The following is a 15,055-nucleotide window of genomic DNA, read 5'->3' as shown; positions in this document are numbered from 1 at the left end:
CTGAGGCAGGAGAATTGCTTGAGCCCAGGAGGCAGAGATTGCAGTGAGCCGAGACTGCACCATTGCACTCCAGCCTGGGTGAGGGAGCAAGACTGCCTCAAAACAAAAAAACAAAAACAGAAACAAAACAACACTATATTAACTGGCTGATTTCTCTCTTTAGCTCTCTTTTTTCTCTTAATTACTAAGCACATTAAATGTAAATTATTTGCAAGTGAATATATCCTTTTAAAATGGTAAGGTTAAGGCATGTATTTTCAGTACATACTATAAATTGGAGGCAGTGTCATTTAATCTACACAACTCAATAAAGTTAATACTAGTCATTTAATCTATGATATTCTAATTTTACAGGTAAGAAAACCAAGTGTCAAAGATGTTAATTTTCCAAAAAAACAGAAACAAAAACAAAAAAAAACTCCAGAGGTAGCAAGAGGTAAAATCCTATATTCAAAATCAAGGCCATTTTGTTTAAAATTCTATAAAAAAGATTCAGTAAAATAATATTACATATTACATTCAATAAAATAGTATTTATACTATTCTAGCCTAGTGCAACAATTCTTTCTGACAAGAAAGGTTATTGTACCTCTCAAAAAACCTAAATTATTTTTATTATCTCAAAGGAAATTCTCTCTTAGGCTTTTTGATCAACAGTATTATTGATTAAAATGCTATTCATGAAAATTCACGGTAGAACTTCTAGAGTATTCTTACCTTCTAAAAATCATAATGCACCCATCTGCATTTTATTACCAAAACTCTTCGAATCTTAAGATAAAACAGGAATTAAGAACTTGTTGTTTAATAATGTTATAGACTATGTACATGAATATTGAACTTTTTGCTTTTTTATTCCTCATGTTAATGAACAGTGATTACACAAATAATCCAAATAATATTAGAATTGGTTTTATATTCCTATTTAAATGAAATTCTATTTTACTTATTTGAAAAAAAAAAGATTTAAGGCAGCTCACAATTAAGAGTAATTGTGATCTGGGATCTACAGTGCTCTAAAAGAGAAATAAAAGCCACATGGATCAATTTTCTCCAAAACTTCAGAAAATAATTGTAGGAACATTTCTGCTTAACTAAAAGACTTACAAATTTTAAAAATAAAAATTAAAGATATAATGACATTTCTGTTGTAGAGATAAACTGGGATAGACATAAAAACTGTAGGATATGTCTGACATGATAATTACCTAATATGACTATATTAACCAATACCAAGGATTAATCATCTACGCTTTAATAGGAAGTTTTTTTGCCATTAAACCCAGGGTCATTTGCCTTCAAATATTTATAAAATATTATGCATTTGTCATGATAGCAATCATTTTTGTTTATAAGTATTAATTCTAGATGTTAATTTTATTTTTTCTGCAAGATTTAGAACGTATTCACTTGTCTTAAAGAAAACATCGAGTCCTTTTTTTAGTCATTAAAGTAAAAGTTTACATAAAATTGAAGGAAGTTTAAATTCATTTGAGACTTTTCTCTCTCATCATTTCCATTAACAAAACTTCAATGAACAAGGAGTTTGTGATTTGGTATATAAATAATTTCCAGAAATGATCAAGCTCATTAAAATGCTATTAGGCAACTAAAATACCTCTTCATTCATCCTAATATGACTCCTTTCAACTCCTAATCATGCCAACATAGTAATCCTTCTTTCTATTACAGTATTATACTTAATAAGCATCAACTTCTATAGGTAGCATGACTATAATTACCTCTAAAAATACAGATTATTATAAAAAGTTAAGCAAATTAAAATAAAATACTACATTAACTTTCATTTATCACTAATAGCACTATTAATTTAATAATTTCTTGGATATAATGTCTTCTTAGATCTCATGCACAAAAGCCAATGCTTGTTAGACACTATTGAAGACTGCAATATCCCCTCTGTACTCTTGGAAATGTATCCCAAATCACAGTGAAATTATAATCATGAATTAAGTATAATCTTAATTTAGACAACCCCAAATATTCTTCCTAAAATTGGTTTAGGATGCATACAAAAGGACTTCTGAGTTCCTTCATTATTTTATCATATCCTTTGAATAGTTTGGGAAAAATATGATAGCATTTACTTCATGTATAACCAAAGCATGAATTAGAGAGTTTATCAATTTGCTTAACTTAAAAAGGTTAACAGTAATTAATGTAAGCATTGTAACATACCATGTTACTTCCAAGTTTGTCACATTAAATGGAGCAAATTCAGAGAGTTCTTCCAAATACAGCAATCAATCTTTAAGATGCTTATAAGGTTTACTGAAAGCCATGAGGAAAAACCTCTTCATGAATCATGATAAAATGTTTCCTAAACAAATCAGACTCTGTCTCAATACTTCTATATGTGAAAAGTCACACCAATTTCTCTGATGAATGTAAAAGACGTTAAAATCTTTTGTCTCATTAAAATATATATATATGTATATATACATATATATACATATATATATATTTGGTTATGACAAGGCAAAAATAATAAAACATCTTGGTTTCATTCTAATTAACATTATAATCACTTGTACAGATTCACTAATTTAACTGTTTTGATTAAACAAAAAACCAAAATGGCGAAAGAAAGATGATTTTGTTTTTTCTTACCAGAGAAAATGTTGTATTTACTTATTTTTAACAATGTGGCAGTCATAAGAAATAATGTAAGCATTATAACAGAAAAACGTTGTTTTAGAAACTAAGGTAAAGGAATATGTGAAAACATTTTACGGCACCCCCTTCCTGAAAGCAGTGATTATATTAATAATAAGGTCTAATAGTATTTAATCATATTTACCTGTCTCTATCTGGAGAATAATGGTCATCCATGACACGATGTCTATCCATTCGGCTAATTGTGTTATAATGTCCAGTAGAAGCGCGTGTCCCTCGAAGCCCCTGTTCCACATTCCGACTAAAACAAGGTCCATTAAATATTTTAGTAAATAATTTTAAATACTAAGAAACGAGGATTATTTTAAAAAACAATAGAAAAAGAAAAAGTTACTATATCATGAAGTCCAAATTTTGTTTTAACTAATTGTGTCCCTGGCTAAAGGTATAAGTTTCAGTCGAAGGTTGACAGGTAAGTAATATTACTGCTACAACAGATGTAGCATAAGAAGCTCAAATTAAGCTAATAACAGTGGAGATATGATAAGGACTATCAAAGTTATTAATGGATGGCTACCAGGTCTCTAGTGCTGGTACTCAATAATGTACTCAAGAGGAGGAGTAGATTCATTTGGAGCAAATACATCTGTATACATGACCTATAGGAATGGAGACAGAGGTGCCTCATAGGTGGCTGGACATGAGTTCAGAGCTTAGGAGAACAAGTCAAAATTGCACACTTTGCATTTTTGTACCATCTCCCTTGACACCACCCTAGTCCAAATTACCTTCTTTGTGGATATACCATAACAATAGCTATCTAAGTAAACTCTTGATTCAACTCTTACCTCATCCGTGATGACATGCAACAGCACTTTAAAGCACAATTAAGATATGGCACGTTACATTGGAGGATGAAGGATATGAGTCCAGCTTTTTAATATATTCCATTGGTGATCTAATTTTCCTATCCTTGTCTGACCCACCCTTTCCATATTAATTGTGGTGCCACTTAATCATGTGTCAAGTTCACATATAAATATCAGTATAAATGTATATATATTATTCTTTTACTATTGATTCCCTTCAATATGTCTATTTTGCTGCTGTTAGTCAAGTTCCATCCTATTTTTAATTACTCATGCCTGCTGGTAAATTTTTCTCTTCTTTTTTCAAAATAGATTTATTGGCATGTCTTTATATTTTCATATCATGTCTAGAACAAGTTTATAAAAATTGCACATAAAATTGTGTTTGTTATGGCATTACATTTATAAATTAATTTATGAAAAATTGATATCTTTATTATGTGAAGTTATTCTACCCATGCATAGGACATCTCTCTCATTAGTTCCTTACCCGAAGTTTTACATCTTACTTAAAAAGGTCCTGTGAATTTTTAGTACATGAATTGTTAGATACTATGGGTTACTTTTGAGAATAGTACTTACATTTTACTATATTTTCCAACTAGTTATTACCCATATTATAAGTTGATCTATGGCCAGCTATTTGGCAGAACTTTTATATCAGTTTTAATATTTTGATTATATTGGGCTTCCTATGTAGATAATCCTATCATCAACAAATAATGATGGTTTTCACCGCTTCTCTTCCAATCTCTTCCAATCCTGAAACCTCTTCCTTTCCTTTTCTTAACATTTTTTCAGGACCTGAAGTACTATTTTAAGCAATGACAATATTAATAAACATCCATCTCTTATTTCTGCTATTAATGTAAATTCCTCTAAAGTTTTTCCATTAAAAATAATGCTTGCTTTATTTAGCCTTTACGAAGTGTAGGTGGTTCTCTTCTAGTTTACTATCTTATGTGAAGAGAAGTTGAACAATTAATTTTTTTCTGCCTCTAGTAAGATTTATTTCCCCATTTGTCCACTAATATATAAATTACCATAACTATTTTTCTGGTGTCTCACCATCATGATTTAAATTCATGGTTAGATTTACTTAAAGTAAGATTTCTTACATCTGTTTGTAACTAAAATGGTCTTCTTAAGCTGAACACAGAGGCACATAGACCCAGTACCTTGTCCTAGAGGATTGCTTGAGCCCAGGAGTTCCAGTCTATCCTGGGCAACATAGTGAGACTGACTTTGAAAAAAAAAGAAAATGGACTATAATATTTCATCACTCTGTAAGAATTAGAGTTAAGGTTATGTTAGTTCCAGAAAAAGAATTAGGCAACTTTCCTTCTTTATCTGTTTCTAGAGCCAATTGTTTAGAACAGCAATTAGTTCTCAAAAACTTGGTTAAAATCTACCCGTAATGTCTTTTTTAGTCTGAAATTCTTTTTATGAGTGGTTGGGTGGAAAAGAGTAGTTTGTCTTTGAGTACCACTTCAACCTATTTTCTGGTTGTTATTTCACTTTCATTTCTTCACATGTCAATTTTAATACTTTATACCTATTTCAGAAATGTGACAATTTTGCCTACATTGACAAATTTAATAACAATTTCATGATTATTATTTTTAAAGTATTCTTATCATAGTTGTTTCCCTTTTTCAAAGTTTTATTTATACCTCTCATTTTTCATGTACAGTCATTTTATTGTATTAATGTCATCGATGTTTTCAAATAAATAACTTTTGGGTTAACATACATTCTCTCTTATCTTTCATTTGTTTTTCTTACTGTCCATGTTTCATTTTGTCTGTTTCACTGAGTTTTCCCCAATCTTTATTAATTCTATAAATATATACACCTACTATGTACTCACAAAATTAAAAAATTGAAATCAAAAAAGATATCTGTACTTTTATGAATACAGTGATAAGGGTACAAAGTATGTAATAATTCCAACATGGAAAATGGGAAATCCATCCCTTCAAACATTTATCCTTTGTCTTACACAGAATCGAATTATACTCTTTTAGTTATCTTAAAGTGTACAATTAAATTATTTTGACTACAGTCACCCTGTTCTGCTATGAAATACTAGGCTATATTTACTCTTTCCATTCTTTGTGCCCATTAACCATCTCCACATCCCCTTATCCCCCGCCACCCATCCCATCTTCTAGTAACTGTCCTTCTGCTCTCCATCACCATGTTAAATTGTTTTGATTTTTAGATCCCACAAATAAGTGAGAGCATGAAATGTTTGTGTTTCTGTGTCTGTCTTATTCCACTTGAAGTAATGACCTCCAGTTCCATCCATGTCGTTGCAAATGACAGAATCTTATTTCTTTCTAGCTGAATAGTACTCCATCGTGCATAAATACATTTTCTGTATCGATTCATATGCTAGTGGACATGTAGGTTGCTTCCACATCTTGGCTATTGCGAACAGTATTGCAACAAACATGATAGTGCAAATACATCTCTGATATATTGATTCCCCTTCTTTTTGGTATTTACCAAGCAGTGGGTTGATGGATCATATGGTAGCTCTCATTTTAGCTTTTTGAGGAACCTTCAAACTGTTCTCCATAGTGGTTATACTAATTTACATTCCAAACAACAGCATACAAGGGTTCCCTTTCTTCACATCCTTGTCAGCGTTTATTGTTTGTTTTTGAATATAAGCCATTTTAACTGGGGTGAATTAACAAGTCATTGTAGTTTTGATTTGCATTTCTTTGAGGATCAGTGATGTTGAGAACCTTCTGATATGCCTGTTTGCTATTTGTATGTCTTCTTTTGAGATTTCTATTAAAATCTTTTACACATTTTTAAATTGGCTTATTGAATATTTTTTTTCCTATAGATTTGTTTCAGTTCCTAATACATTTTGGTTATGAATCCCTTTACAGGTGGATAGTTTCTTTCTCTGCAAATATTTCCTCCTATTCTGTGGGTTGTCTCTTCATTTTGTTATTTCCTTTGCTGTGTTGAAGGTTTTTAACTTGATATAATCCCTTTTGTCCACTTTTGCTTTGTTTGCCTGTGTGTGGGTTATTACTCAAGAAATTTGCTCAGACCAATGTCCTGAAGAATTTCTTGAATGTTTTCTTGTAGCAGTTTCATAGTTTGAGGTCTTTAATCCATTCCATTTTAATCCATAGATTTAGGTCTTTAATCCATTTTAATTTGATTTTTGCATATGGTAAGAGATAGAGGTCAAGTTTCATTATTCTGCATATAGATATCCAGTTTTCCCAGCACTATTTATTGAAGAGACTTTTCTTTCTCCATTGTATGCTCTTGGCACCTTTATCAAATATGAGTTCACTGTAGGTGTGTAGATTTGTTTCTGGGTTCTCTATTGTGTTCCATTGGTCTACATGTCTGTTTTTATGCCACACCCATGCTGTTTCAGTTATTATAATTCTGTAGTATAATTTGAAGAAAGATAATGTGATTCCTTCAGTTTTGTTCTTTTTGCTCATAATAGCTTTGGCTATTCTAGGTCTTTTGTGGCTCCACATAAATTTTAGAATTATTTCTTCAATTTCTGTGAAGAATGTCATTGGTATTCTGGTAGGGATTGCATTGAATCTGTGGATTGCTTTGGGTCATATAGAAAGTTTAACAATATTGATTACATCAGTCCATGAAATGTAATACTCTTGTGTGTGTCATCTTCAATTTCCTGTAGCAGTGTTTTATAGTTTTCATTGTAGAGCTCTTTCATTTCTTTTATTAAGTAAATTTCTAGGTATTTAATTTTGTGATTGTTATAAATGGAATTACTTTCTTGATTTTTTCAGGTGGTTTACTGTTGCCATATAGAAATGCTACTGATTTTTGTATGTTGATCTTGTATCCTGAAACTTTACTGAATTTATCAGTTTGAATAGTTTTTTAGTGGAATCTTTAGGTTTTTCCAAATATAAGATCATGTCATCTGCAAACAAGAATAATGTTGACTTCTAACTTTAAAATGTAGATGACCTTTATTTATTTCTCTTGTCTTACTGCACTAGTTAGGACTTCCAGTACTATGTTGAATAAGAGTGGTGAAACCAGGCATCCTTACCATGTTCCAGATCTTAGAGGAAAGGTGTTCAGCTTTTCTGTATTCAGTGTGTTACTAGTTGTGAGTTTGTTGTATGTGGCTTTTATCATGTTGAGGTATGTTCCCTGCATCCCCAGTTTTTTGAGGGTTTTTAATTTGAGGAGACGTTGAATTTTTTCAAATGCTTTTTCAGCACCAATTAAAATAATCATGCGGTTTTAGTACTTCATGGTATATCACATTAAATGATTTGTACCCAATAAATCATCCTTGCATCTCAAAAATAAATTTCACTTGGTCATGATGAAGGACCTTTCTAATGTATTATTGAATTCAGTTTGTTAGTATTTTTTTAAAGGATTTCTGCATCAATATTCATCAGAGATATTGGGCTCTAGTTTTCTTTTTTTGATGTGTCTTTGGTTTTGATATCAAAGTAATAATGGCCTGGTAGAATAAGTTTGGAAGTATTCTCTCCTCCTTTACTTTTTGAAATAGTTTAAGTAGAGTTGGTACTGGTTCTTCTTTAAATGTTTGTTAGAATTCAGCAGTGAAGTCATTGGGTTCAGGCTTTTCTTTACTTGGAGACTGTTCATTATGGTTTTTATTTGTTATTTGTTATTTATCTGTTTAGCTATTGGATTTCTTCATGGCTCAATCTTGTAAATGTCTAGAAATTTATTTCCCCTATATTTTCCAACGTATTGGCATACAGTTGCTCACAGCAGCCACTAATTATCCTTTGAATTTCTGTGGTATCAGTTGTAATGTGTCCCTCTTCATCTCAGATTTTGTTTATTTGGGTCTTCTCTCTTTTTTCCTTTGTTAGTCTGGTTAAAAGTTTGTTAATTTTGTTTATCTTTCAAAAAAACAACGTTTCTGTTTCACTGATCTTTTGTATTGTTTTCTATCTATCTTAAAGCCAATAACTCTTAGCTTTGCTCTGTTGAGACTACTTTCTCCTTTTTTCCCACAGATCTACAAAGTTTATTACAGATAAGGTAATTTTCTTATAGATAAGATAAGGTAAGTTTATTTAATCAATCTACAAAGATCATTATCATAAAGAACAGGAGAAAATGAAAACGGAGTCTGTAGGTATCTGTGTTTGTTCTGCAGTATCAGTCAAATGGTTACAAATGAAATTCTCACATCGATTCCAAATAGACACACCCTTATATTAAAAAATGATATTAGCCAGTTGTAATAATCATTTAGCATCTTGGTTATTAATGGCAATATAATTTTCTTAACATAGGGTATGTAACAGGAAAAATAAAATAATGACAACAAAGTACATTTTATCTAGTCCATTTCTAAACTGACAAGAATACCTTATCAATACTTTATATAGGCAATCTGACAGATACTTGAGGGTTGTTTGCACACATCAAGTGTGTTGGCAGGCAGAGAAAGGAGCAGCAAAAGCTGAGGTTGCTTTCTCACTAACTAGCAGATGCAGTAATGCCACATAAGAAAACTACGGACTGAATAAATGACTTTGGCATCTATTCAGTTTTCCCTTTTTACTTACACACAAATTACTTTGACAGCATACTGAAGGACAGGTAATTCTCATTCCCCTCCCCCTTCATAAATAAGTGCCGAAAGCACCCAAACTTGTCACTTATGCAATAAACTGACCAAAACAAAACAAAAACCGAAATGGTTTTTGAAACAACCACCTTTTGGGAGTGGAACATAAGTGAAATTTTTGGTTTTTTGTTTTTCCCCTACATAGACATAGTAAAAAGGAAAGAAGATGTACTTGGGAACAGGGTTGACAAAAATGACAAAATAAATAACATACATAGGAAATATTCATAAGAATGCTGGTATCTCATGCAGGAGTCTCTTCCTCAAATGTGTTCAATCAATCTGAGCTATCTACTATGAACACTCTCCCATTTGCAGAACTTCACCTTTAATCCATACTAAAGAGGATAAGAGACTGGGCTATTTATTTTAAAAGCAGTTTACAAAACAATGCTTTCCTACTTCATAAATTTAAAAAGAAACTGTAAAATAAGGAGAATCTGAAGAGTTCCAAGTATTTTTTAAAAAAGGCTATTTTCTAGATCTTACCGGTATGCTTCATTGTTTATTGTTTTTCTTTTTCTGCTCTGTGTATCTTCAAATGGTCTCTTGAAGGTCACTAATTCTTTCTCCTGCTTGATCTATTCTGCTATTAAGTGACACTGATGTGCTCTTCAGTATTTCAATTGCATTTTTCAACACTAGAATTTCTCCTTATTTTTAATTATTTCAATCTCTTTGTTAAACGTATAGAACTTGGAATTCCTTCTCTGTGTTATATTGAATTTCATTGAGTTTCCTCAAAACAGCAGTTTTGAATTTGCTATCTGAAAGGTCACATCAGTCATATCTGTTTCTCAAGGATTGGTCCCTGGTGCCTATTTAGTTCGTTCGGTGAAGGCATGTTTTCCTAGATAATCTTGATGCTTGCAGATGGTCTTTGGTGTCTTGGCATTGAAGAGTTAGGTATTTATTGCAGTCTACCACCAGTGGCCTACAAGGAGGTTCTGTCAGGCCACTACAATGTTCACTGAAAAGCCGAGGTTTCTTCTGCCAGCTGTGGTGAATGCTGCCAGGCCTGGGACTTACCCTTCAGGGCAACAGGCTCCCCTCTGTCCCAGGGCAGATACAGAAATGCTAAGAGACTAAGCTTGGACTCAGGGACCGCAAGAACCTGCTTGTTACTCCTAACCCACTGTGGCTGAGCTGACATCTAAGGTACAAGACAAAGTCACCTTAGTTTTCCCTGTTTTCTCAAACAGAAGCAGTCTTTCATCATAGCCACCATAGGTGGAAATGTGCCGGGTCATCCGTGAAGCCTGCACGTCTCAGAGCCCAATCCCCACAGCATAGTTCCTAGGTATCACTGCTGGTATTGAGGGCCCAGGAAGTCTTTAGTCAGAAAGTGATTAATCCTGCAGGACTGGGTCCTTCCCTTCAAGGCAGCAACTTCCCTTTTGGCCCAGTATGCGCTTATATCCTTCAAACATAACAAACCTAAAGCTCTCTTAGAAAATCCAGTATCTGTGTAAAATTCTCAATTATAATTCTAAGCCAAATACTGAGTTATTTATTTAAAATAGGATGCACAAGTATGTCATTCTAACTGGTCAAAATTTCTTAAACATTCCAAGTATGTACAATGTAAATTATGTGCATATTTCTTGACAGCTTCAACTATTATTTCCATGATTCTTATTCCATTAAGCCTGCCTATACTTCACCAGTTTGCTCAGAGATTTTCAGTAAGCTTAAGACCTGGAACTGCAGATTTTCTTAAACATTTTTCCCACTGTACATACAGCTTTAAAAAATTATTATTCTGATTATTTCTTCCTAATTTTAAAAATAAGATTTTTATTTTTTCCTATATATTAAATTACCAATTATCTATATCATTCATGAGTATAATGGGTTGGTTCTACCTAGATATATCAATATGTAATTGAAAGCTGGTTCTTCTGAATTATTTTGAGCTCTTAAAATAAAATAACATAGGTTGTCTAAAATTACAAAATAAATCATATTTCATTGTAGTCTCATTATGTAGGTTATTGAATAGCATCTCGTTTTTCCCTGACTAGCCTTTGGTTTTTCCTTAAATAAATAAAACCATCTTGTTTTTCCTTAAATTCTTTTTCTACAAGAATCTGTTATCTTCAGAGATTACTAAGGATATGTGATGATAAATAGGTCAGTAGTGCCATTGTGATGGTTAATATTAGGTGTCAACTTGAATGGAATGAAGAAGGCCTAGATGGCTGGTAAAGCATTGTTTCTGGGTGTGTCTGTGAGCGTGTTGCCAGAGGAGACTGACATTGGAGTCTGTGGACTGGGAAAGAAACATCCACCCAATCCACCATCCAGGTGGCTGTCAATGCAGCTAGAACAAAGCAGGTGAAGAAGGTGGGAAAATCTTACTTGCTAAGTTTTCTTGTTTCTTTCTTTTTCCTGTGCTGGATGATGCCTTCCACTCCTCCTGCTCTTGGACATCTGATTCCAGGTTCTCTGGGTTTTGGACTCCGGAACTTGCACCAGTGGCTTGCTGGTGGCTCTTGGGCCTTTGACAGACTGAAGGCTGTGCTCTCGGCTTCTCTGGTTTTGATGCTTTAAAAATGGACTCACATTTGGACTGAGACACTACTGGCTTCTCCCTTCACCAGTTTGCAGAAGTCTTATGGTGGGACTTTGTCTTGTAATCATGTGAGCCAATTCTCCCTAATAAACTCCTTTTCATATATACATATATCCTATTAGTTCTGTGCCTCTGGAGGACACTGAATAATACTGCCACCCTACAAATATAATGAGTATTCTATCTTACCTTTGTGGAGGAGGGACACTGGGTGACCATGATCTAGTCCTTCCTATAACATCTACTCGATGAGGAGACCCTGATGGTGAACAATGGTTTGACGACATTACTTGCTCTGGAACTGATAATGTTGAGCTTTGAAGATCTCGACCATCATGTCGATAATCTAAAGGTAAAAAATTAATAAATATTATAGTTATGTACATACTAAGTCCTTTTGTGTATTTTGTACTTTACTCCAAAACATAAAATGTTGGTGAAGTTGAAAGATTTTTAATATAATAAATATAAAGTATAATGAATAAACCATACTATTAAGATAAAATATTTTATAAGCATACATTAGAAAGGAATGACAGATATTCAAATATTTAGATAGTTACTATATCCAAGGCATTGTGCTGGGTAAAACTTTTATATATACTGAGAGTAAAATTTTACATACAGTTAATTATCTTCAATAAAAGACTTAAATTTATTCTAAAAATATTTTCATCTCTTTAGTGACCTAGAAAAGCTTCAAATAATTCTATTATTTAAAATTATTAAGCTCATAATAAACTGCTAAACATTAAGATCATTTCTTTAAGTGATAAAAAGTTTTAGAAAACACCCTGAATACCACTTGTAGTACATGTATAAATGGCTTTTTTTGTAAGAGATGGGGGTCTTACTATGCTGCTTAGGCTGGCCTCAAATGACCCTCCCACCTAAGCCTCCCAAGAAACTGGAACTACAGGCCCATGCCACTGCATCTGGCTACCATTTTTCTTACAGTATTTGAGGGGGCTGAGATACAGTAGAAGTCTGAGAATAAAAATATGATGAATCAGAGGATAGTAACAGTCCAATAATTTCACACATTTATACAAAGTATATTAGAAGAGATACTATCTAAATGAGTCCTAGAAAGCAACTGGTATGTGGTCAGATGGGAGGAAAGTAGAAGGACTTCTAAGTTGGTAGAAAAACAACAGTTCAGTGTGGGGAAACAGTACAGAAATAAGTAGGAAAAGTAAGTTTGACTCAAGTTTTAGATATCTAAAACATCATGAGGTTGGTAATGGAAAGAGCCTGAAAATTTCTGAGTAGGAAGTAATATCATTATCTTCATCATACTCTTTGTAGATATTAGTAATTGACCTTTTACAATGTGCTAGGAACTCTGCTATGCACTTTTAAAAAGTGTTCTGTTGGCCGGGCGCAGTGGCTCAAGCCTGTAATCCCAGCACTTTGGGAGGCCGAGGCGGGTGGATTACGAGGTCGAGAGTTCGAGACCATCCTGGTCGACATGGTGAAACCCCGTCTCTACTAAAAATACAAAAAATTAGCTGGGCATGGTGGCTCGTGCCTGTAATCCCAGCTACTCAGGAGGCTGAGGCAGGAGAATTGCCTGAACCCAGGAGGCGGAGGTTGCGGTGAGCCGAGATCGCGCCATTGCACTCCAGCCTGGGTAACAAGAGCGAAACTCCGTCTCAAAAAAAAAAAAAAAAAAAAAAAAGTGTCTGTTACAACATTTCTTTTAGAAATAACTCAGAAAAACAACCTGATCATATGTGATTTTTCCTATCATGATAATGTTTTACAATATGATCTCCCTAGATTAGATTCCCTAGAAACAAAGATTCACATACATATGAATAAGTGAGGTAGTGTCCTCTGGAGAAAGGAGAAGAGCACAATAGGGCAAGAAAAAAGGGAAGAAACTAAGCAATGATGTATTCTCAGCCTGATCCATCTGTATGCTCTGAAACATGAATAACTGCCCAGGGTTTGAGGTAAGACGGCTGGACTTTGGTACTCCTGTGTTAGCCACTCATTGGCTGAAGATTGCCAGTATAGAGTCAGCAAGGTGTTTAACTTTATGGATGCGGTGGTTTCCATTTGACTAGGCAATTCTCCAGAGAGAGTGACAGCTGTGAGGTGTTAACAACCAATAGTCCCCATGACTGCAGATGAGTAATCCAGCTGGTAAAGGGGATATGGGTGGAACATCAGCAGTGTCCACTACAACTTCCAAATAACTGCAGTTGCATGTAAAGTACACTAACAAAGCAGGATGCAGCAAACCAGAGAAATACAGACCTGGACACAATGCTCTTCTTGGCTCTTTGGTCACAAACTCTGTCTTAGATATATGTACTGCCTGGGTCTTTACTGATGTTTGTGGATAGTCCTCTTGAGGCCATAACATTGCAGACTTATCCTTCTTTTCATCTAGATATACTCCTTTCATCTAGGTATCTTTATTTTATTTTAGACTACTATTACATATTAAATAGTTTTATTGCTTAAAATTTAACATGACTTTTTAATCGTGTTGTTATTTTGATTTTTACTCTTCTGTTTCCAAGTTTCATGGGTTTTGAATGGTCTTTCCTAACCTTGTTTTTTCAGAATCCCTGCTGTTTTTAGTCCATGATTTTTCAGAGAACAGGTTTTCTCAGGAACACATATACTGGCTAATCTAAACAACTCGGCCAAGAAGATAATATCTCCATTTTCATTTTGAGAAAACAGAGGTAAAAAAAATCTAAATTAAGTGTCAAATACCAGGGTTGAGACTTAAAATATTTCTGACTCCAGTGCTCTCACTATGTCCCAATACTACATTCTGCTCTCATGATGGAAGTAATAATTTAGGAAGATGCAGCTGATAGCAGTATACAACTGGTACTGAAGGTTAGAGAGATTACAACAAGAAGATTAATCGTTGTTATAAAACTTAGAACAGTATTGTCCAATAGAACTCTAAAATGATGGAATGTTCTTCTATCAGTGCTGTCCAATTTGGTAACCACTAGACACACATGATTATTGAGCATTTGAAATCTGGATGGTATTAATGAGAATCTAAATTTTAAACATGTTTATTTTAAATTCATTTAAATAGCCACATATACCTAGTGGCTATATAAACTATATATTTAATAAAATAGAAAAAGAAAAAGGAAAATCAAAATGCCAGAAGAAGAGGGCATTTTGCAATTTTATATAGGGTGGTCAGACTATTTAACACACACTGAGAAGGTGGGATTTCAGAGAGAATTGAATAAGATGTTTTTTCAAGCAGACAAACACAGAAAGGAGGGTTCCAAGACAAGTGAAAAGGTCCCAAGGTAGCAGTGCATCTCACATGTTCACATA

The 15,055-nt window shown here is 33.5% G+C and overlaps 1 protein-coding gene across 46 annotated transcripts in view; it reads right to left on the bottom strand.

Annotated features, from left to right (window-relative positions):
- Positions 1-15,055, bottom strand: part of RIMS2 (regulating synaptic membrane exocytosis 2) — a 730,833-nt gene that overhangs the window by 255,079 nt on the left and 460,699 nt on the right. For 45 of the 46 annotated variants that reach the window (XM_074387016.1, XM_074387028.1, XM_074387027.1 and 42 more), the window contains 2 exons: positions 11,918-12,074; positions 2,822-2,938 (listed from right to left, as the gene is read on the bottom strand). In XM_074387016.1, the coding sequence (XP_074243117.1) occupies positions 2,822-2,938; positions 11,918-12,074 (274 nt within the window). Of the gene's footprint in view, positions 1-2,821; positions 2,939-11,917; positions 12,075-15,055 lie in introns of those variants that run through there. The other variant, XM_074387034.1, reaches the window with a different exon arrangement.

This window comes from Saimiri boliviensis, chromosome 15, assembly GCF_048565385.1.
Source record: "Saimiri boliviensis isolate mSaiBol1 chromosome 15, mSaiBol1.pri, whole genome shotgun sequence".
Lineage (NCBI taxonomy): Eukaryota > Metazoa > Chordata > Mammalia > Primates > Cebidae > Saimiri > Saimiri boliviensis.
This window is presented reverse-complemented; position numbering and strand designations above follow the sequence as displayed.